General features: G+C 44.0%; 2 protein-coding genes across 6 annotated transcripts in view; one reads left to right on the top strand and one right to left on the bottom strand.

Annotated features, from left to right (window-relative positions):
- Window positions 1-10837, top strand: part of camk2d1 (calcium/calmodulin-dependent protein kinase (CaM kinase) II delta 1) — a 55337-nt gene extending 44500 nt beyond the window's left edge. For 3 of the 5 annotated variants that reach the window (XM_084690967.1, XM_084690966.1, XM_084690970.1), the window contains 6 exons: window positions 136-180; window positions 1237-1285; window positions 8398-8473; window positions 8610-8704; window positions 8805-9044; window positions 9262-10837. In XM_084690967.1, coding sequence (XP_084547093.1) covers window positions 136-180; window positions 1237-1285; window positions 8398-8473; window positions 8610-8704; window positions 8805-9040 — 501 coding nt within the window. In that variant the 3' untranslated portion in view covers window positions 9041-9044; window positions 9262-10837. The remainder of the gene's footprint in view (window positions 1-135; window positions 181-1236; window positions 1286-8397; window positions 8474-8609; window positions 8705-8804; window positions 9045-9261) is intronic. The other 2 variants (XM_084690969.1, XM_084690968.1) reach the window with 1 other exon arrangement.
- Window positions 10838-11063: 226 nt separating this feature from the next.
- Window positions 11064-23100, bottom strand: part of ank2b (ankyrin 2b, neuronal) — a 130354-nt gene continuing 118317 nt past the window's right edge. Inside the window, exons 45-50 of the mRNA XM_084690971.1 lie at window positions 15188-15277; window positions 14751-14834; window positions 14010-14174; window positions 13678-13869; window positions 13435-13526; window positions 11064-12995 (exon numbers count right to left, since the gene is read on the bottom strand). Of these exons, the coding sequence (XP_084547097.1) occupies window positions 12770-12995; window positions 13435-13526; window positions 13678-13869; window positions 14010-14174; window positions 14751-14834; window positions 15188-15277 (849 nt within the window). The 3' untranslated portion in view covers window positions 11064-12769. The remainder of the gene's footprint in view (window positions 12996-13434; window positions 13527-13677; window positions 13870-14009; window positions 14175-14750; window positions 14835-15187; window positions 15278-23100) is intronic.

Raw genomic sequence — 23100 nt, 5'->3', positions numbered from 1 at the left:
GCCCCATGACATGCCTCCTCCCCTCCGCACCTCACGGCCCTGTCGTCTTCACTAACAGTGTTCCTCTCCCTGCTCCGTCTAACCCCTCTCTCCTTCCTCCGCCTCCCGCACTCCTCCACCTCACCTCCCCATCAGGAGCCTCAGACCACTGTTATCCACAACCCCGCCGACGGCAACAAGGTATCCAGCATACAACGTCTTGGTTTGTGTTGTCGTGTTTGCTTATGGTGTGGCGCCAGGCGGCGGAGGGATATGTTTGGATTGTGTTTCGCCCTCCATGTAAAACTAGTGTGTGTGCTCTGAAATTACATTGATAGACACACCATCCAGCATCTAACCTTGGCATTACCGCCATTTATACACATTCAATACTGTACACAATTCTGTAGAACAGGGGGAGCTAGGGAGTCAGATGGCTGAGCAGTTAGGGAATCGGGCTAGTAATCAGAAGGTCGCTGGTTCGATTCCCGGCTGTGCCAAATGACGTTGTGTCCTTGGGCACGGCACTTCACCCTACTTGCCTCGGGGGGATAATGTCCCTGTACTTACTGTAAGTCACTCTGGACAAGAGCGTCTGCTAATTGTAAATGTAAACAGGCAGACTGTATTCGTTGTAAAAGCTGCTCCAAGCTGAACTCGTCATGTCTGGTAGTGTCGAGTGTCCTTGTCTGTGCTGTGGTACAGAGCTCTCACACAGACAGGTGTTGCATGTTGGGGATTATGTGGGGCCACATTTGCACGCTTGTCTCCGGGGCTTTGGACGCTTGGCGCCCTCGCACGCTCTACAGTTTTGTAGTCCATGGTGTGGGTTGTGTCCGTGAGTGGTTTATTACATTAGTGGGTCGTTTTGTTTGTGTTGCTCAGTTGTATCTACAATTGGAAGGCCCCAACAGTCAGTCAGTGAGGTAAGACTCATTATTAGCAGTGTGATAAAGGTCAGCACACATACCTCTGATTAATGTTAATCATGGGCTGTTTAGCTTGCCTGTTGCAGAGGCATGAAATGAAAGATACAGTCAGGAGAGGAATATAGCCTAGGTTCTCTCTTACAGGGGAAAAAACCCTTGTTCCGTCAATCTAGATGATCACTTGCTCCACAAAAAGCCTGTCCATTTTCAGCGGTTGATTAATAGGGCATCTGTGTCACTCTGCACACAGCAAATCCAATTTCCCCCAGTTAGCGGTTGAAAAAACGAGTCATTGAGTCATTGTTTGTTTTTGTTTGTTGTCTGTCAGGAATCCAGTGAGAGCACCAACACCACCATTGAGGATGAGGATGTTAAAGGTAAGAGAACTTCCAAATGCCTCCCTGAGATCAGCGACAATACACCTGCATCGAGGCCTTTTTTCATCATGCTTGATTCAGCGCCTGTTTAAGCATCGGTGGCATGCCCACTGTTGGCTCCTGCTAAGCTCCTTTTAACTCATCCTGTCCTGCTATGACCTCATGACCAACCAACGTCTCCTGATTTGCCATGAAAACGTCTTGATTTGAACATTGACATCAGATTATTTTGGTTCTCGTTTGTATATTCGCTCACTGCTCCTGTTTGGAGGCAAGTCTGCTCAACCATGGCTTTGCCTCGCACAACCCCCACTCTCCTCTCTCTTTCTCTCCTCTCTCTTTCTCTCCTCTCGATCTCTCTCTCCCTTTTCACCAGATGTTCCTATCCTTTGCTCCATCCTCTTTTCGTTGTGACGATGTTTCATTGTGTTGATTCCTGTTTAGCACGCCCCTGTCTAATGCCCCTGTCTAACCCCGCGTGTGTTTCTGTTGAGCTGCCCATGTGCTTTCTGGTGCCTTCATCTGGTTTGTGCGTGTCTAATGTCAGTGTGTGTGTGTATCTAATGCCTGTGTGTGTGTGTGTGTGTGTGTGTGTGTGTGTGTGTGTGTGATGTAGAATTGGCCTCTGTGGTCTCTCTCAGGGTCTCTCTGTGGATCTAGTTAGTAAATCATTAGTGAGATACAGCTTTGTCCGGGACCAGAGACAATGCAGGCTGACTGGGCCTCTACAGAAGGCCAGAACTGTGTGTAGACAGTGTGTGATCACGGTGTGTGTTTACAGGACTGTGTAGACTGGAGAGTGTGTGTAAACAGTATCAGAGTTGGCCTCCCACAGTCGTTCCCCATATATGATGGTCCACTGCATACACAACGCGTGTGTGTGTGTGGGGGCTGATGATGTCCCATGATGCCATGGGGCCAATGGGGACTAAACGTTTTGATGCCCCAGTAGACAAGGCTACAGAATTGTGGTACATTGTCTCCTTCTCACGATAGTCATTACCAGCACCTCGTCCCTCCATCTATCTACAAAGGAAGGCATTCCCCCTTTTTTTCCTTAACAGAAAGTAGCCAAGAGAGTCACCCCAATCATCCGTATTAATCAGAAGTCTTTATGCTCTGCCCTGAAAGGGCTTTTGAAAAGCTGACAGAAACGTAGAAAGGATTTCATCAGGAGGTTATCTGAGATACCTGCTCCGTAACCGTTTTCCATTCATTTCACCAGCTCAGTTGTAGATGGCGGGAACATGCGAGGGCATTTTCTATTCCATTTTGAGAGAAACTCATTTGTAGAGTCGATAAGCCGTCGAGGCGCAAGGACCGACCATGTATAGTGGTGTTCTGTTAGCCTCGTCCTATTGGCTGGCTTCCACGCAGATGTGAATAGCCACACCGGCCTCAGATTTCCACATTTACTTTGTTTTCTCAGGCAGCAACTTTGTTTTCATGTGGTGTTTGTCGCTCTGATACAAAAGCTCTGTCTGTGGGTGGTCAGACGAGGAGAAAGTAAGATGAGAGCAAAGTCTCGCTCGATGCCTCATTTGCTTCCTCCGTCAGAGTTGAATGCCTCCGTTAGGGTCTCTTTAGACTTCCTGTCTACCCGGTGACATCATCATCCCCCGCCAGGCTGTCTGTCTGTGATGAGGCTTTTACAGCCTCCGCTCTCCCATCGCTCTCATCAGATGATTCCTCCTTCTGATTTCCCCCCCCCCCCCTCCCCTCAGTCTCTCTGTCACTTCACAGCTGGAAACAAGCTGCTATCTCCTCAACGACTTGTCTTCCACTCCGTTAAATGTTCATTTTTGCATCTCTTCTTTGTGTTTGCTTTTTCCTTTCCCCCGCCTTTTTAAAATCCAACACCATCCATCCGTTTTTTGCCCTCCCTTATATTTATCCGTCCTCACTCGCCCTCACACAATCACTCATCCATCCATCCCTCCACCTCAACTAGCATTCCGTCGCTCTCAGAAATACCTCCCTGAGCAGTCAGGCACATACCTGTTCTCCTCCCCTCCCCCTCCTGCTCCTCCTGCTCCTGCCGGTTCTCCCCCAGTGTGTGGCCCAGCAGGGAGGACTGCTGCCAGTACATCCTGAGGGCGCTCGTAGCCGCCTACCTCCTCCTCCTCGCCTGCTCCTTTCTCGCCTGTCTCTCTGTCCGCCCCCCGGTCGCCCACCAGTGTGGCCTTTGGCAAACCCCCCCCCCTCCCCCCCAGGGGGGTTCCGCCGGCCCCCGCACCCTTCCCCCGGCCAGCCTGGGTCCCGGAGACACGTAGTGTAAGTTCCTCCAAAGACAAAGGGGGGACAGGGAGCTGCGGGACCCACCTCCCTGGGGCAGAGTCTGGTAGAGTAGTCCCCCCCCTGTCCCCCCGTGAGGTCTTCCTGAGCAGTGACGCTGTGCCTGTAGTGTAGTACATCTACGCTTGTGTAGGACTGAAGCACAGGCTGCTGTGCTCTGCTACCCCCTGCAGGTCTGAGCCTGCTTTGACACCCTGCCTGGGAACTGTAAACAGTAACGGTGCGTTCACACTGCAGCGACGCGAATCGCTTGCCATCGCTCGCCTTCCCACAGTTCACCACGCTCGGGGGCGTTTCAAACTGTACACAGTAACTTGCTGTCACATCGCTTGCTGTAAAGATCAAAGTTTGTGCTCATGCATTTGTCCTCAGATTTAAACCCTGTAATAACGCACACACACACTTGCAGACAGAGGAAGGTACACACACAGTCCAAACACTTAAATCTCTACAGACTCCATTAGTGACGACACATTGTGCAGTATCAGACTCGTGCAGAAATAATGACATTGTCCTCTGTGGTGTGACTGGTAATATTGTGCCTGAGGAGAAACTGCAGATTGTGTTGCGTTGGGGTCCATGGCAGGCGCGTTCCCTCCAGATCGCGTTGAAAGCCTCCAGTGAGAAGCACCATTGTCCTCGTCGACAAAGAGACAGTCTGTTTCCCTCAGTCGACATTATTTTACTCTGGAAATCCCTCTCTAATAACCTCATTCTTGAAACTGTGTATCGTGTGTGAAATGTGTGTGAGTTCTTGCATCTGTATGTATTTTAATGGATAAAAATCGAGTTTTCCATGGCTGTGCAACTCAGTCACAACATCTTCAGCAGTTTCACTTTGATACTGCACTGCAAAAACTCAAAATCGTACCAAGTATATTTTGCTCATTTCTAGTCAAAATGTCATATCACACTTAATGTAGGACACAACCCCTTAAAGAGTAAGATTTCATTGACTTATAAAAGCACTAGTTTTGAGACGATTCATCTTGAATATCTTGTTAAGTGAAAGTCTTGAAAAAATCTTGTTTGAAGTCATATCTCAGATGAAACAAGCTTTTTTTTTTATATCATACAATTTTTAAGCATGCTGTGTTCGAAAACATCAGTCGACAGTTTATTTCAAGACATGATAAGACTTGACTTAAATTAAGACAGCAATCTACTTTATAGAAAAGTGCAATGCCCAACTGACACAGCCGCTAGGGCGCCATGAAGAGTGGGGCACCAAATAAAACCGTCCCTCACCACCAGCAGAGGGCGCCGAGGCTGGGTAGGGGGGTGTGTCTCTTCGATTTGCGTTCCCGGTTTTTATTTTTTGCCCAGGGCAGCGAAGGTAGGCCTATACTTGCGCCGGCCCTGATTATTACTGTTGAGAGCAGCAGCATCCAGGAGTCCTTTTCTGATGACACCGAGTCCATTGCTTCAACTTTGATCTTAGAAAGATCACCACAATCAAGATGCAGTTCCCCAGAGGCTGAACAGTTGGAAGAACACATTAAGATGGTGTTTTGGTATTAATGCAACCTTAAATTCTATGGCAAAACGAATACATCTAATCTTGGTCTTTTTGGTTAAATTTCAGATGTCAGAAACAGTTACAATGTAATTATTATTTTTAGTTTATTATTAATTATAGTCTCCAAATGAAGTTGCTTTTTTTGTTGTCATCAAAAGTGAATTAGTAAAACTTGGATATGGACTGATGTTCTGGTTGCATTGAAACCTTCAAAACAACTAAAAACAGACCAACTTCAGACTGCAACTTAAGAAAACGCATGCAAATAGACAAAACAAGCAAATAAAGAAAAAAAAGTCATTAATTTGACAACACGCGCAGCATTCAGCAAACAAACATCTTGATTCAACAGTTGAGTGAGTGATTTTGCGCGCAATACGTCGAGTCAACGGCAATCATCATCACTCACGAGTATGGCTCAGCTCAGTGGAAGAAGTTTGTCGTTTATCCATGTGTTTCCAGCCATCACCCATCTCAACTATGTAAGTATGCATGACTAACAAATTATTTGGGATTTCAAGTAACTAGATGGCTTGACTTTCACAGTTTTTAAAGAAAAAAAGAAGTAAATGCTAAACCGAAATAATGCTTACAAATGAAGGTACATTACCAAACCTTCTCTGGTTTTGTTACATTTCCGTTTTTAGTAAAACATTTGTGATGTCGCCTCAAAGTGGTTCCTCTTAATACACTAAAAGCTCTATAACGTAGGCCTATACAAGTTATTAATTCCATGCATGATACAAGTGTTTTTCTGTTGCTGCAGATTTACATTTTCTGACACTCTACATCGTCACCTGGAGGCAGCTCTGTACCTGCGGGATCATGTTTTTGTGGTGAGTATTACATGTTGTTGCAATTGCCATTATTGTTGTGTGGACTGTTTACATCAAGTCCGTTGATGGAGGTTATTTCTGTCAGACATTCACTTGCATGTATTTCAAAACACGAAACCTACGGCGGTGGAAAAAACTCTGTCGGTAATAATGAGTTCGTAGTTACAATGGTGTATTCTGTAAACATAGTTTTAACATTGGAGTGAACTAGTGTTGCACAGTAAACCTGTATTAAAAAGAGAAACTCCTACATAGCTTCAGTGTTCCTCTGCATACATGGGAGACTGACGGAACGCCATCTCTGTAGCACTCCATCCAGTCCAGAACCCGGGGTCCTGAAGTCTCGACTTTTACGATACTCAAACGATGCGATGTTAACATACCTCTCTGATCTAACGAGTCTGGCTAGCTGTCGTGACCTCTCAGGTGGGCTTTGGCTACGATGGAGAGATGGTTGTTCTGTTAGGTTCTCCTGTCTGCACAGGAACTGCAGCCCTTTTGCAGTGGCCAATTAAGTAGCTTACCTCACTGACCAGTTCTGATACTACGCGCATCGTGTCTCATTCTCTATGCAAAATATAATCATATCAATGTAATTTTAATTGAAAAATTAGAATATTATTGCTGATCTCGGTCCAAGACCTACCCCCTTTTTTATGCATTGTTTTTGTCATTGATGTCATCAAATTTGACGTTCATTGTTGAACTTGAAATATTTGTATTTTTGTGGATTATCTCATTAGACATGATGCTTAATTGTGTTCATTTCTCTTTTTTGCAGTGCTGTCAGAATCCCATGTCAGGCTTCTCCAGACCTGTCGCTGACAAGAAGTTAGTGATAATGTAGATGCCCGGCCCCAATACGTGTGTTTTGGAGGAGCTGTTGTTTTTTCAAACTCTTAGAAAGTATGACACAATTTTGCCTCAGCTTTTCAGCCTTGACCAGTGGTCTTCATGTATGCTCTGTGGATGTGCACCTAAAAAAATAATAAAGAGGTAATAAGAAATTTGACTCCTATTTTTGTCAAGCCTTTTTTTCTATTACTGTCAATATAACAGAATTGTAAGCATTAATATATGTCAATTTCAGGGATTTTGCCTTATTTCAAGAATTTTGTAAAGAAGTAAATGCTAAATTTAAGAATTATTCTAGATAATTTTGCTTATTTTAAATAAAAATTCACCAAATTTTTGTTTATTCTTTTAGTTTTTTTAAAGCTGCCTTTGTGCAGTATAGTCAGGAATACTCAAAATGCTTGCACTTGAACTTCCCTTTTGGAGGAAAAATACTATTTTTGAGCATCAGGGACTTGTTATGGGACACAACTTCACATACTAGTAAAATATATCTAAGAATGAGTTTTCCAAGCTAATTTCAAGCGGTCTCTGATATTGAAAATATTGTGTTATTTCAAGAATCTTATCAAGCGAATTGACTTGTTCCATTGGCAGATTTTTGTAAACTTACTACAAGCCAAAAAAACAACTTATTTTTGGAATGGCACTTTTTGCAGTGTTAACTTGATCCAAGCAAGCATAGTAGCACTATTTAAAACCCTCTGTTTCCACAATTGCTATCGGGTCAAGACGATTTGCTTCCTTCCCTGCTCAACAGCTGTTTTTGGAGATGGATGAAGTGGGCCTCTTCTGGCAATACGGTATGCTTGTTGTGCCTTCACAAACAGAGAGGGGCGTAGAGCAAAGTCCCTCAGCAGTGTGTCAACACTCCATGTTCCCTCCGCACCATCACATTTGTTTTATTTTCTGCTGAGCCAGGACATTAGTTGAAATGGCCATTGGCTGAGAGCTGTGACGTGGCTCGAGTCAGGCTGATCATGTCTGAACCTCGACCGTCCCAGGGTCTCTTCTCTCTCTGCCAGGGTAAGGTGGGGTTGCCTCGGGCTAAAGACACTTGGAAGAAAAATGGCGCTTATTGCTGGCCTCTGTCTTCTGTTCTTCATATCGTTTGAAAGTATCAGAGGGAATGAAACTGTGCAAGGTAAAGTTTTGGAGACATCTTTCATTAAATGCTCAGGATAAATCTTAGGTGTGCACCAGTGCTTTGGAAGCCATTCTGCATTCTCACTCACCACGCCATTTTAAATCTCTCTACATCCTACAGTTCCTCAAGAACAGATCACTTTTCTCTCTTTTTCTCTCTTTTCTTACTCATTACTACTTAGCTTGCCTACTTTCCGTGGTAGGTAATGGGATGTACTGACTGTGCGTGTACGGTATAAACGTCCGTGGTACTGGTGGAGAACCCACCCTGTCTCTCCCTGCGTGTGAGCCTGCTGGTCTTGCTGTGGTGCCATCTCATTTCAGCCACCTTTACTGAAGACTTTTCCATTATATTCAGTAGGAACTCTCAAGCCAGTATTGTTTACTTTGAGATTGTTGGGATGCTGACGTTTGGACGAGTTTGTGATGGTCTCCTCTCTCTCTCCCTCTCTGTCTCCCAGCCCGCAAGCAGGAGATCATCAAAGTGACTGAGCAGCTGATTGAAGCCATCAACAATGGCGATTTTGAAGCCTACACGTCAGTCCTATCATAGTCCAGTCATACCCCCACCAAGCTCAGTCCACATCAACACCATGGCACTATTCACAGCGGATCTCCATGAAAAACCCACCCATGGCAATTGTGTGTGTGTCTCATTTTCCGTGTCTCACAGGAAGATCTGCGACCCTGGACTCACGTCCTTTGAACCAGAGGCCCTGGGGAATCTGGTGGAGGGCACTGACTTCCACCGCTTCTACTTTGATAACTGTAAGGCCCCATGACCTGTAGCTTACTGGAAAAACATGTTTATACTTCAAGGACCGAGCCTTGAGGTCATTCGATTCTGACTTCTCTCTCTCTCTCGCAGCTCTGTCCAGGGTGAAGCTGCAGCCCATCCACACCATCCTGCTGAACCCCCACGTCCACATCATTGGTGACGATGCGGCGTGCATCGCCTACATCCGGCTGACCCAGTACCTGGATGGCAGTGGCGCTCCCCGCACCATGCAGTCTGAGGAGACCCGCATCTGGCACCGCCGCGACGGCAAGTGGCAGAACATCCACTTCCACCGCTCCGGGTCACCCACCGTGCCCGCCAAGTAGAGAGGTGAGTCCCTCTGCCCTGCCCCATCTAGGTAGCAGTGAGCCTGAGCTGTGAACCTTAAGTGGTTCAGCCTTCTGTTGTCAGTTGGCACCTGTTGAATTCTTTAATGACACAAAATTGCTTCACGCTTAGCTGGTAAAACCGTTAGGTCCTTAACTGTATTTGTGTGATGCTTCCTAGTGGTGTGTGATTTAACGAGTCCATATGTTTGGTGTTATAGTTGAGAGAACCCGACCCACCCTCCACTCTCAACCTACATTGGTCCGTTGACCATGGAGATCCCGCCTACCAGGTGTCTGTCATGTCTCTCACCCAATCCCCATCTAGCATAGCTACCACTCTGCCCTCTCAGAGTGTTGTTTACATATCGTCGCTGCTGGACTGAAGATTCTTGTAAACATATAGAAAAAACACCATGAAACATCTCGTATATCATTTTACTATAATTTTTTTAATTTATCACATTCATTCTTCCCAGTCTTATCTGGGAGATGGAATGGAAGCATGTTTTTTTCTATGGTTTTCTGGTTTTAGACAGTCTTAAGTTTAAAAGCCATATAGATACTGTATACATCTGAGATATGGAAATGTTTTTTGTAGAGAAGATGAGTTTCAATCTTATGTGTATGTACCTGGCTCTGTTTCAGCCTGAACTGACAACTGTCTCATATTCTGAATCCAACACATCAGCCAGATCACAAGTTCTGTTTTTGTAATATCTGTTGCCTTTTAGGTGGACTTATGTCAAAACATAGGTGAACAGTAGCTTGCATTTTGGTGATGTATAGACTTTGTGATTGATTGTGATTTGCTATATCCTTGCTTAAAGTTTGGAGTATTAATTGTTGAAAGATTACCTTAGTTTACAGTTTGGTTTTGTTGCTCTTGATTAGCTAATTATTAAGTATGATTAATAGGAATTTCAATTGACATTTTTACAGTGAGGACACTTAAGATCTATGTTTTGCTGTGCGTGTTACATCACATGAAAAGGGAGATTTGAGTCGTCGAATGTTAACTATAGATATACTGAATACATTGCTACACATGGCCATTGTATTACACATTTTAAAGTCAATCATATTTTCACAAGGATATAAAGTGAATTTTATCGGCTATATTTTTTTGTTTACGTTTTATATTGTGATATTGATAATGTAGGTTGTTCTTTGAGATTTCTTTTCAGTCCTATCATTGAACCATTTGAGCTTAACCCTGTGCAACAATATTGTATAGTGCATGAACCTATGTGTTTAGTTCTCCCCCCCGCCCCCCCTCATTTCCTCAGTGTATGTACCCACAAAACTTAATCTTCCTATTATCTACAAAATCTGAATTAGTTACCTATGCTTCACAGTTTAAACTACAAATTAATGCTTACAAAATAATTTGAAGCCATTTGGAATTGCTTTGTTTCAGTAAGCTAAATATTTGTATTAATAGGTGCGATTTAGGATTCTTAATTACGTTCATTAACTTGTTTTTTTTATTTAGTTGGTGGCATTGCAAAACCGGTAAGCATAAATCTGAGTGAGTAACACAGTGGTGTTTTATTTTTGTTTCATTTATGATTTGGTCACAATTGAAGTAGAGCCACGACCACACCCTTCTTCTTCCTTATGGGATAGTGGGGTAGGGAGACAGCACAATTGTTATTTGATTTCCTTCTTACTTTACACCACACTGTTTTATAAGTTGTCAAAAAAGCACTGTTGGACAAAGTGTATACTGTTGCCATGGTGAGAGGACTGATACATGTTTAAGAAACGTCAAATAAAGATGTGACTTCTGCCAAATGTTGGTTTTGGTCGCTTCTTTATTGACTTATTAGCTGTGAACAAATATAACTATGCACCCTCTTCTAGAGAAAAAAAACTGGATTTATGGTGGCGTTTCTGCATACTCCCTGAATACCAGAGTGGAACAAGGTAAATATTCTGTGCGTGTGCATGACCCCTTCTCTAGTTTATTTAACATTGTATTTTATACAAGTAAGAATAAAGACAAGCACAACATAGCCTACACGTTTGACACATGTACATTTTTATTTTCTGTAACGTACACACTGCAGCTGCAATGTCTGGTTAGCGTTTCAATTTATTGTATTAATAAGTTGAACACGAATACATGCCCGCATAGATATTCAAACTGTAAATATGTATAATATTGTTATCACCATGGAGACAAGATGCTGATTCATCAAATCAAAATTATACTTTTTTCTTTTTTTTAAACATGTTGTATTCTCGCTTTTGATCACAAAGTACATGGCAAGGTGAGAACCATATTTTGACAGATATAGTCTGTACCGCAAGTAATACCTAAGATAGTTTGACAGGCCAAAATTCCATCCATGTCAAGTTTGATTTGCAAACGTCCATCTTCTGCTCTCACACACACTCAGACACACACACAGGCCAGATAAGCACAGACGGACGCCATTAATACAATAAATGAAATATGCAAAGGTGATGCCATCTGTAAAGGACAGGAAATAATAATCAAACTAGATTATCACGATTTACCATTCAACACCAACAACAAACAAAATTAACAGCAAGTCAAAGAAATTCTTTCTCCTAAACCTTTTTACAATCTTAACAAGCTTCATAAAAGCTATAGAAGACAATCAAGAGTACCATGGACAGGGTAGGGAGGTGAAGTGCTATTACAAACTTGTGTGAAGGAAAACCCAGTGTGTGAACCTTACTGAACCTAGGGTTCAGTGCAAAATGGTCAGTCAAAATGTAGAACATTCCTGATCACTAATTTCTTTGAACAAACGGCAGGTTATATTGACGCCAGTGAAGATGCTATGCGCTAACACATTTACACACGTGGAAGTTTTGTGATGTCTCGCTAAGAAGAAATTGTGAAAACACAACACAGACAGACATAAAAAGACATGTTCTTGGGGCTAAAAGCTTACAAAGCCCATGCCAAGACAACTAGACATCACACACTTCACCAGCAGGAGCTAACTTTGTAAACAGAAAAGTGGTATAACAGTTTGTGGGTTGATTCTGTGCCTGTAAAACAGTGTGATCCAAGACTCCTTGATGAAAGACAGCATTCATTATCTCTTTACAGTATATTTCAAAAGCTCAGCAACATTAAACTTATAGGCCAATGTCTTTCGACCTGGGGACAGTAGATCTAGTCTGATTGGTGCACGTACAGCAGTTACAGAGGGCAAATGTACTGTATCAATTAAATGCTTGAATTGCTGTTGTCTTTTTCAGCGCATGTATGTTTTTCTCCTCTATATACAAATGTTTACAATCGTCCTGTGAGAAGAGGCCCGTGCATGAGGCAAATGTCCATGAAGCCCCCCACCATTTTAAGTTTTCCATTGATCTTTGTGTTTGTTCAGTATTGTACCACAGCAGCCCAAAAAAAAGAGAGCAAAATCAATCTACGTTCATTTGTCACCCGACAATAAAAAGGGAACTATCTTTGGTCACAAAACTTAGCAAATGAAACAAAGTCAAAAGGGGGAAAAAAAGAGGAAAAAAGTTGAAGCCTTAAAATAAATATTGTTCTGTTATTTGCCACAAAGGGAAGAAAAAAACATCCAAACCAAAACACAAGCCAGTGTCTGCATCAGAGGGGTTGAGCTCGGGGCTTCTAAAACCAGGGGTTCAGTCATGGGCTTGGCTGTTTTAATAACTCACCTCAGAAGGTGTAGGACTAAGCAGGGTGAGTGAGGCCAAGAAGAGTTACCCAAATCACTCTTGCTTCTCTTCTTCCTCCCCCTCCTCTCTGTCCTCCCCTTCCTCCTCCTCCTGCTGGTCCTCGGCACAGTAGCGCTGGAGCAGTGTGTGCAGGTGGTGCTGAAGTGCGTCTGGCTGCATGGCCTTTGGGGGCACGTCCACACACTCCAGGTGCACATGCTTACCCTGGGCGTCCCTGACCACTGTCCTCTTCTGGGTGCGCGACCTACACATCTGGGTTCTGGACACACACACAGAGGGGTGGAGAGGGAGATCTTGTTAAGGAGATACGTGCTGCTGAGGATCGTCATCTTGGATTTGTTAAACCCTTTCTGATAGGTCATACTGACTCGTGCCTAGTCCATCAACACACCGTGCAGGCTTGCTTCTTTGTCCCCACACCCATCTGATTAGTTACTGAGGTGAATGCTCACGTTAGAATCTGCCGTAAGGTTGATAAGGTTAAGCTACAGTAGGGGTGTTCAATCCTGGTACATGGTCCTGTATGTTTCCCTCAGCAGGGAAACATCTAAAACATGCAGGACAGAGGACCCCGAGGACCAGGATTGAACACCCCCCTAAGCTACAGTGACATGCTTTGACGTCAAATCTATGGAGCGCTACACCAACATAGCCTCTGTTGTTAATCAACACACTGCAGTTCCATGCTGGCTGCAAACCTTTTGACAACAGAGCCGTCGTCCTTGACAACCTCTCTTTCTACTAAATGAGGCAGGAGGATTTTCCCAAAGCCTCCAGCATAACTCAACGCCTATATGTGACAGAAGAAGAGCAGGTGGTTTCAGAGAATGTAGGGTCCACCATTAGCTTTGGTACTATTGATCATCTTAAATGTACCAGCCTTTATCACTAGCCAGGAAAGTTAACAGGAGAAAGGCTTACTAGCTCTCCAGAGCTCTTACCTTCTCAAAGTCCTCTTTGGCTGAGGGGAGATCTGCAGCCAGCGAGCGGTCTCCGGTCTGTTTCTCCATCCTCTCGCCCCTGACCACCGTGGTCTTCACCACCTTGCTGACCTTCCGGCCCTGCGCCGGCTCCGCCTCAAACTCAGAGGCAGTGGCAGCGCCCAACAGCACACGGGGCTCCGAGAAGGTCACCTAAACAGGGTACATGCCGAGTTCAAAAGGTCACTGATGTCACTAGTACACAGTAGTATTCATTACATTTGTCGGTACCATGAACCATTTTATGTCCTGGTCTACATACTGTCATTACTGTAGTTTGAAAAGTCAGTCACCTCAGTCTGATCTCCCTCGCTCCGGACCACCGTCCTCTTCACCACCTTGGAGAAGGAGTCTCCCTCCTCCACATGGACCATCTCCTGGTGAGATCCCTCCATTGTCACATCCTGCCTCGGCACGCCGTCCGGGGACACATACTGACGAATCACCTTCCTTGTGATCTGGAGGGGACACGGCAGGATGTCAATACTGTATGCCAGTTGGTTTGAGTTGAATTAGAATCGCTGTCAAGTCAACACCAAAGTAAGCTGAGAAATACAGTATTTGTACATATGTATTGACAGTATATACATTCATACAACAAGTTAGTTCTGACCAAGTAATTTGATTGGACAAGAGGCCTTCCATGTGTGCTGATATTTGGTGATAAAAGCACAGGGACTTTTAACTATACCTGTATCACTCTGCTTTCATTAACGGCTGATCTATCAAACTGTTAACTTATCGAAATCAAACATGCTACCAGACTGTGAACAGTCTGACTGGTTGCACAATAAAATACATACAAATAAATGTAAATGATACCAACTGGCTAGCACTAGTCACTTTAATGCCGGATCATGTTTGTGTTGCTTGGCAACACTTTTTGTGTGAGCAGAGCCAAATAAATGATTAATCAAACAAATCATAGTATGTTGTCACTTTGTTAACTAATAAATGTTGCTTCTAGGACTGTTGTATTAGAGCTTCAACACTCTTGACTGGAATCCATGTGTGTACATAGCGTGTGGCTCTACCTTCTTCACTACCATGTTGCCATGTTCATCTGTGTACTGCTCTTCTGTCACGGTCTGTGGTGGGATGTCTGGCAGCTCGTCCGCCTGGAGGGAGAACACAAGCACACAGAGTCAGGTCTCTGACGGTATAGAACAGAACACACTCGGAACATTCATGGCCACACAGAGGTCAAAAAACAAAACGTCAGGTAACAACCCCGGTTGTTTGAAATTTCAAACTCGTGGCAACAAGATAAGTGTAGTATGGTAGAAAATGAGAATGCGGTGTAAAACGATTATGAAAGACAAATGAAAAGCCACCTTTTGCAGCAGGAGACTTTGTGGGATTTGAGTCAAAGCACAGCAAACAGTGGTGTGCCCCCCCCGCCCCCCCTACTACTCTCTAATCCTCCACAGCACACAGGCAGACAGCCTCCACCCCACCATGCCTGCAGTACCTGGATAATTACTCTGCGCCGGACCACTCTGGTGGTCAACACCTCCTCCTCTGAACTATCCGACAGCAGCCCTAACTCTTCAGCTATCTCCTGGGAGACAGCACAAGGGCATTGTGGGTAGGGAGATATAGTTACAGATACAGTACACGGACATAACATGACTGCAAGCACATGAGTACAGACTCCAGGCAATGATTGTTCCTTCTGTTCTCTGTTTTATGACGAAACTTCTTTCTAGGTGGCTAGTGAGGCAGGACATTATTTTACACTAGATATGATTATGGAAAAATAAATCTACTATATGGGATTATGGGGTTGATGAAGATGAAGAGAAGGTACACTCATAGAACAGCCTACAATCACATCAGCCATGCAAGATAGGAAAGTGGGTACTCATTCTTAGCAACACACGCAAACCCTTCAGCAGGGGGTGGTAATGTGAATAGCATTTACAAATAACACAATATACTACGTTCAAAACCCCTGCAAAACATATGATACAACTCACGCGTCAAACACAGCAAAACGGAGCATTATCAAAATCAAATGATTTGATTGTTGGTCAGGCTTAAGATGATTCCATAGTACAGTTATTAATACGCTTTTTAGGACCTTAACAGTGTGTTGTAAGTATATATACGTGCAAACACACCACTGAGGTTCTCATTAGTCTCTGTGTAGAGTGTTAATACGAGTGTTTGAATCAGTGGATCTTCTTTTTAGCCTGCAAGGACACTGCAATCAGCCTCAGAAACCAGGGAACAAACCAGGGAAGGGTGCACTCGACCTCATGCGCTACCTCTTACCCTTCCAAGAGAGTCATCATCGTCATCTTCAAACCCTTGTTGTCCCCTAGCTGGAAGCTCCTCACACATTGGAAAAGCACCTGCAGATCTGTGGTCTGAATCGTAGGCAAAGTCACCAAGACTTTCACTACCTGAGGAAAAGCGACTGCGATCATCGACTCGTAGGAACGGGTACCCAGTGTACACTGGACTTTCCTTACGGATGCCAGCGTCAGGACTGCTGGGTAGTGGAGATGGGGGTTCCGAGACGTGATAAGCCATCTCTAGATCTTCTGGCTCAAGGTCATTGGGATCTGAGGTGTCGGAGAAGGCCTGTTTGCAGTCAAAGAACTCCAGGTCTTCATCTTCCTCTTCAGTGGTTTCTTTGTCCAGAGAAACTTCTATGGTTGGGGGGTTTGAGTGTTGTGGTCCAAATGCTGAGAGGGATTTCTCAAATTCAGAAAGGACTCTGTTGAAGTCAGGAGAAAATTGAAAGTCTTCTGCCCCACCAGGTATGACTTTCACAGGTTCTAAAGGACCCTGAGCCCCCTGGTTTGCGGTTCTATTACGATCCTTATCTGAAGAAGAGTCACTAAACACTGGGGACACTGGACTCAAATCTGTCAGGGAGACCTGAGAGCATTCTGACACTCTCAAGGACTGGTATCCAGAGAACAGTGCTTCGTAATCCGGTGGTACCAGAAACTGGTTTGACATTGGCGAAAACTCATTGCTTTGAGTTTCATCAGATGTTGATTGACTCCAGTTGGAAAACCTTTCAAATGGTGAGGACGACGGGCTGAACTCGAAGAGTCCTGAGTCAGCTTTAGAACAGGTTTCTAAAGAAGATTGATGTAGGTTAGGTGTTACAGCTCTGTGGGTTGTATCCTGATCAGGAAAATGTAGTGGGGTCGAGATCAGTGGTTTAGGATGAGAGGTTGTCTTGGTCTTTGTGGTAGACGAACGGACCACACATTTTGGTGTCAAATCGGAAGACCATTGCTCAAGTAAAGTATGTTCTTTTTGTTTAGTAGGCAACTTCCTCAAACTGGACAGCAATTGTGTTTCCTCTGCAGATTGAGTGGATGCCTGGAGATAGATATTGAGATCACCTCAATATGACAATTTAGACTTTACAGCATGGGATGCACCAAAACAATCACATCCATGGCACCACAGTAACATGAGTTTACAACGAGCAGGGTTTCAATTGATAGTCTGAAAACATCTGATAAAGAAAAAACCTTTAGGGGCATGCACGTGGTTTGCTTACTTCACCATAGCATCCGATAGTTAAGAAACACAACCTACTTATTTTCTTACTGCAATCAGTTAGTTAACTCACTCCATCAATCCAAATACCATGTTAATGTACATCCATTAGAATCAAAGTCCATTCCAGTGCATTTCCACACAGAAAATCCAGACGTGTCGTTTTACCCACAAAATCGTACATTACAGTTAGCTGTTATTGCAATCCTTCATGACACAAGCCAGGCCAGTTTTTCCAGAGACCACGATGCTCTGATTCTTACCCTCTGTGTGGCTTCCTGTGTCTCCAGTTGACCAGCGCTGGGATGCAGGGAAGTGTTTCTATGCTGCTTTACTTCCTTGACCTTTACTGGTTGTGGGTATGAAGTGGTGTCTCTACCAACCTCGCTGATGTTTTGTAAAGTTACAATGTTAACAGTGTTTGAAAGTTCCTGTGTCTGGTCTTTAGAAATGTCCATGGCTTCTGATCTGCCAAGATTTTGATCAACATCGGTAGCCTGTTTCTCCTCCAACATCCGCTCACAAGAGGGTTCTTCTTTGGGTAGCACTAGAGGAGACTCAAGCCTTGCCGCAGATGTCACATGACTCAAAGATGTTATTTGGGGCCTCAGAGTTTCCATATCAGCAACACCTAGGCTAAGCTCTTCCTCTGAACCTTCCGATTCAGGAGATGTTGGTCTTGAGTGAGCATCATCCCAGGACTCTACAGGTAATGGCTCAAATACTGTATCTGAAGATACAGAAACTGGTGAATATGATCCATCGCCTATAGGCTCCATGAAATACTGAGACAAGAGCTTCATAAACTCAGGTACAGGAGAATCAGGCAAGAGACGCTGGAACTCGGTGACTGACGCTATTGATTCAGGTGAGGATGGCCTGTACTCAAGATCAATGGTCGTTGATGTAACCATCAGCTCATACTCAGAATCCGAAGCCATAGACTCGGGTGATGAAGACCTGTGTTTTATATACGTTGTTATGTACTCGCATGACGTTTTAAACTGAGGTATGGGGGAGTCTGGAGATAGGGATCTGTTCTGATTGAACTCTGGCATTGATTCCGGTGACGAGGCTCTAGCGTCGGCCATTTGCAAGGCTTTTTCTACAGACATGGGCCTGTACTCAGGTTCTGAGTCAGGTGACAGGGGTCTGTCCTCTGTGTCTGACACAGACACAATCACCCATTCATCCTCAGAGTCTGGGGCTGAGTCTGGAGCCAATGTTTCAGAAGTATACTCAGATTCTCTGTGTTTGGAAGCAAGTGATAAGGATTCACACTCCTTTACCGATGCAGTGGATTCAGGGGCAAGAAGTTTGGATAGTTCTTCCACAGTATCGGAACAGACTACATCACAAACTGCGTCTGTTTCATTTATAGCTGCTGAAGGAGTATGTTTAAAATCTGAAATGTCAGAGCCTGTTAAGTTGATCATTTGTGCATTTGTTCCACGGGTGTCTTCGGCTACCTCAGGTGGAGTCTGGACATACTTAATTCTACTCTCAACACACTCCAGAAACCCTGTTTTACTACTATAGGTCTCCCCTACATACTGGGGGTCGTGGATTTGAGAGATGAGCTTCCAAAGTTCAGCATCATAGACAAGTTTGTACTCTGAGACCATCATTGCTGATTCATGCACTGTTTCTGAAGCAGCCATGTCTGTAGAAAAAACAACATTATCGGCTATTGCTTTACTTGGAGTTGGCATACCCCCAACAGTTTGGCAATCTGATACTGAGACTGTCTGGGATTCTTGCAGGGATACTTGGCTCATCTGGTGCACTTCTCCGCTTTCAGATTCAATAGATTCAGGGGATGTTGGTGTCTCAGCAATTAAAAAATCTTCGGTGGAACCTTGGTTTTCAGAATCTGATAGTTCACTGGGAGATAAATCCCTCACTGACACACAATATACTGGTATAGTCTTCCTATAGTCAGGTATAGGTGACTCGGGTGATAATGGCTTATTTTCATCATCTGATGTCACCGACACAGGTGATAATGCTCGATTGTGAGAATGAGACTCACAGTATACCAAATCAAATTCCATGTCTGATGTTATTGATTCAGGAGAGGAACAGCTATATCCCTTCATTGTTGTGGTAAATTCCAAAACATTGTGTGTAAATTTAGGAATTGGTGAATCTGGAGACAACGGTCTATGCTCGTCAACTGAAGTTGTGGATTCAGGGGACGATGTTCTTAAGTCAGCCAATAGGATCAGAGACTCAGGTGACATTGGTCTGTAGTCAGGTAAGGAATCAGGGGACAAAGGTCTCTCTTCAGTCTCTGATACTACTGATTCAGGTGAGTCTGGTCTTTCCTCTACATCGAAAACATCTGACATCTTAGGTGCATATTCAATATCTGACACAACTGATTGAGGTGATGCTGACCTATACCCTGTCATTAACAAAGTAGTGTCCCATTGTCTGAACTGAGGTATTGGTGAGTCAGGAGAAAGTGCCCTATATTCATCTACAGATGCTACTGAATCTGGTGACAACGGTCTAACTTCAAAGAGAGTTGACAAGCACAAATCTCTGTCCATGTCCCCATCTGACCATGAGGATTCAGGTGATGTTGACCTAAAGCATGTCGTTAATAAAGTAGTGTCCCACTGTCTGAACTGAGGTATGGGTGAATCAGGGGATAACTGTCTGTACTCATCTACTGATCCTGTTGAATCAGGTGAATCTGGTCTGTCATCAACATCAAAAACATCTGAAATCTTAGGAGCATATTCAATATCTGACACAACTGATTCAGGTGAAGTTGACCTATACCTTGTTGTTACTAAAGTAGTGTCCCACTGTCTGAACTGAGGTATGGGTGAATCAGGGGATAACTGTCTGTACTCATCTACTGATCCTGTTGAATCAGGTGAATCTGGTCTGTCATCAACATCAAAAACATCTGAAATCTTAGGAGCATATTCAATATCTGACACAACTGATTCAGGTGAAGTTGACCTATACCTTGTTGTTACTAAAGTAGTGTCCCATTGTCTGAACTGAGGTATGGGTGAATCAGGGGATAACTGTCTGTACTCATCTACTGATCCTGTTGAATCAGGTGAGTCTGGTCTCTCCTCCAAAAGCAAAATGTCAGAAGTCAGAGAAGCAAACTCAACATCTGAAATCACAGATTCAGGTGATGCTGATTTATATCCAGCAGCTGAATATGAGGCTAATAGTGCTAATCTAAAGTCAGGTAAGGGTGAATCAGGTGATAATGGCATATGGTCGTCTACTGATCCTGTAGACTCAGGGGATGAGGCTCTTTCCTTAAAGATCTCTGGTAAGAACCACTCTGGTTCCCAGTCTGAATCTGAAAGTAAAGACTCAGGGGAGGATGACCTGTACCCTACAGTTGAAAACAAAGATGCTAGAGATGCACGTCTGAATTCAGGTATAGGGGACTCTGGGGAGAGAACTCTATACTCATTAACTGAAGCTGTGGATTCAGGGGACGATGTTCTAAAGTCGGCCAATAACATCAGAGACTCAGGTGACATTGGTCTGTAGTCAGGTAAGGAATCAGGGGACAAAGGTCTCTCTTCAGTCTCTGATACTATTGATTCAGGTGAGTCTGGTCTTTCCTCTACATCGAAAACATCTGAAATCTTAGGTGCATATTCAATATCTGACACAACTGATTCAGGTGATGCTGACCTATGCCCTGTCATTAACAAAGTAGTGTCCCATTGTCTGAACTGAGGTATTGGCGAGTCAGGAGAAAGTGCCCTATATTCATCTACAGATGCTACTGAATCTGGTGACAACGGTCTAACTTCAAAGAGAGTTGACAAGCACAAATCTCTGTCCATGTCCCCATCTGACCATGAGGATTCAGGTGATGTTGACCTAAAGCATGTCGTTAATAAAGTAGTGTCCCATTGTCTGAACTGAGGTATGGGTGAATCAGGGGATAACTGTCTGTACTCATCTACTGATCCTGTTGAATCAGGTGAATCTGGTCTGTCATCAACATCAAAAACATCTGAAATCTTAGGAGCATATTCAATATCTGACACAACTGATTCAGGTGAAGTTGACCTATACCTTGTCGTTAATAAAGTAGTGTCCCACTGTCTGAACTGAGGTATGGGTGAATCAGGGGATAACTGTCTGTACTCATCTACTGATCCTGTTGAATAAGGTGAGTCTGGTCTGTCATCAACATCAAAAACATCTGAAATCTTAGGAGCATATTCAATATCTGACACAACTGATTCAGGTGAAGTTGACCTATACCTTGTCGTTAATAAAGCAGTGTCCCATTGTCTGAACTGAGGTATGGGTGAATCAGGGGATAACCGTCTGTACTCATCTACTGATCCTGTTGAATAAGGTGAGTCTGGCCTTCCTTTAACTGAGAAATCAGTGGTATCCAACAGGTCCAACTCACTGTCTGAAATGATAATCTCAGGTGACGCTGGTCGGCTCCTTGCCACAAATACTGTGGATTCTGTGAAATACTGTAAATATTGCGGGATGGGCGAGTCTGGGGACAAAGCCCTATACTCATTGACAGATGTTACAGATGCAGGTGACGATGCTCTAGTATTAGACAACTGCATCAGGGACTCAGGCGACATGGGTCTGTAGTCAGGCAAGGATTCTGGAGAGAGAGGTCTGTCAGTCTCTGACACTATCGATTCAGGCGAGTCTGGTCTTTCTTCAAAAACAAGAGTATCATAGTCTGAGAATGCAAACTCAATATCTGAGGCCAGTGACTCGGGTGAAGACGATCTGTATGCACTTGTACCAGATGTAACAAATGTCTGTACTGCAGGTCTGAACTGAGGTATGGGAGAGTCGGGCGAGAGAGGCCTGATCTCCTTGACTGATGCTATCGAATCAGGAGAAGATGCCCTAAAATCAGCAGCAAAACCTCCATAAACTATGTCGATTTCTGCATCGGACACTGATTCAGGTGATGAAGATCTATGATATGAAGGAACTGTTTCAGGGAAGGGTACTGAATACTGGGGTATAGGGGAATCTGGAGAAAGAGCCCTATACTTATCCAAGGACTTCACAGATTCTGGAGAATCAGATCTAAGACTAATGATCAGCCCCACAGACTCAGGTGATAAAGGTCTGTATTCTGATTCAGAATCAGGTGATAACGGCCTGTGATGAGATGGGACAGATTTACCATCAGTCAATGGTGGAACAGCCTGCGACCCATCAAGGACTTCAGGGTCAACTGTAGTTATTTGGCTGACCACAGCACTATCCACACCAACATCTTTAGTTACCTCTTTGACATCGTGAGCTGTCTGCACATACTCTATTCTTGTGCTGGCATACTCGAAAACTCCTGTCTTACTACAAAAAGTTTCACCTACATACTGGGGATCATGTATTTGAGAGATGAACTTCCAAAGCTCTGCATCATAGACAAGTCTATAAACTGGCACTTTTATTGTTGTTGGAGGTAATGATGGAGGTGAAGGTACTGGTCTCTCTACACTCTGAGGTTCTTCTGAACCAGGGGAACACGCTCTTTGTTCTACAACAAACGCCTCAGATACATCAAGTGAATCGAAATTGGATACTGATTCGGGTGAAGATCCTCTATGAAAGGATTGAGTCGTTTCAAGTAAAGATGGTGCAAACTGGGGTGTGGGGGAATCTGGGGATAAAGCGTTATGACTATCCAGAGACTCTGGAGATTCCGATCTCAGACCAGTCATCACACTGACAGACTCATATGGCAGAGGAATATATTCAGATTCTGAATCAGGAGACAATGGTCTATCCTGAGGTATCGTGGAGTCAATGATATCTGGGGACACCATGCTGTCGATTTCAGCTATTTGTACAACAGGATCTCTTTCCTCA

This window comes from Hypomesus nipponensis, chromosome 25 (assembly GCF_054491055.1).
Source record: "Hypomesus nipponensis isolate SF chromosome 25, ASM5449105v1, whole genome shotgun sequence".
Taxonomy (NCBI): Eukaryota; Metazoa; Chordata; class Actinopteri; order Osmeriformes; family Osmeridae; genus Hypomesus; species Hypomesus nipponensis.
Note: the sequence above shows the minus strand (reverse complement) of the source record. Positions and strands in the feature narration are given on the sequence as shown.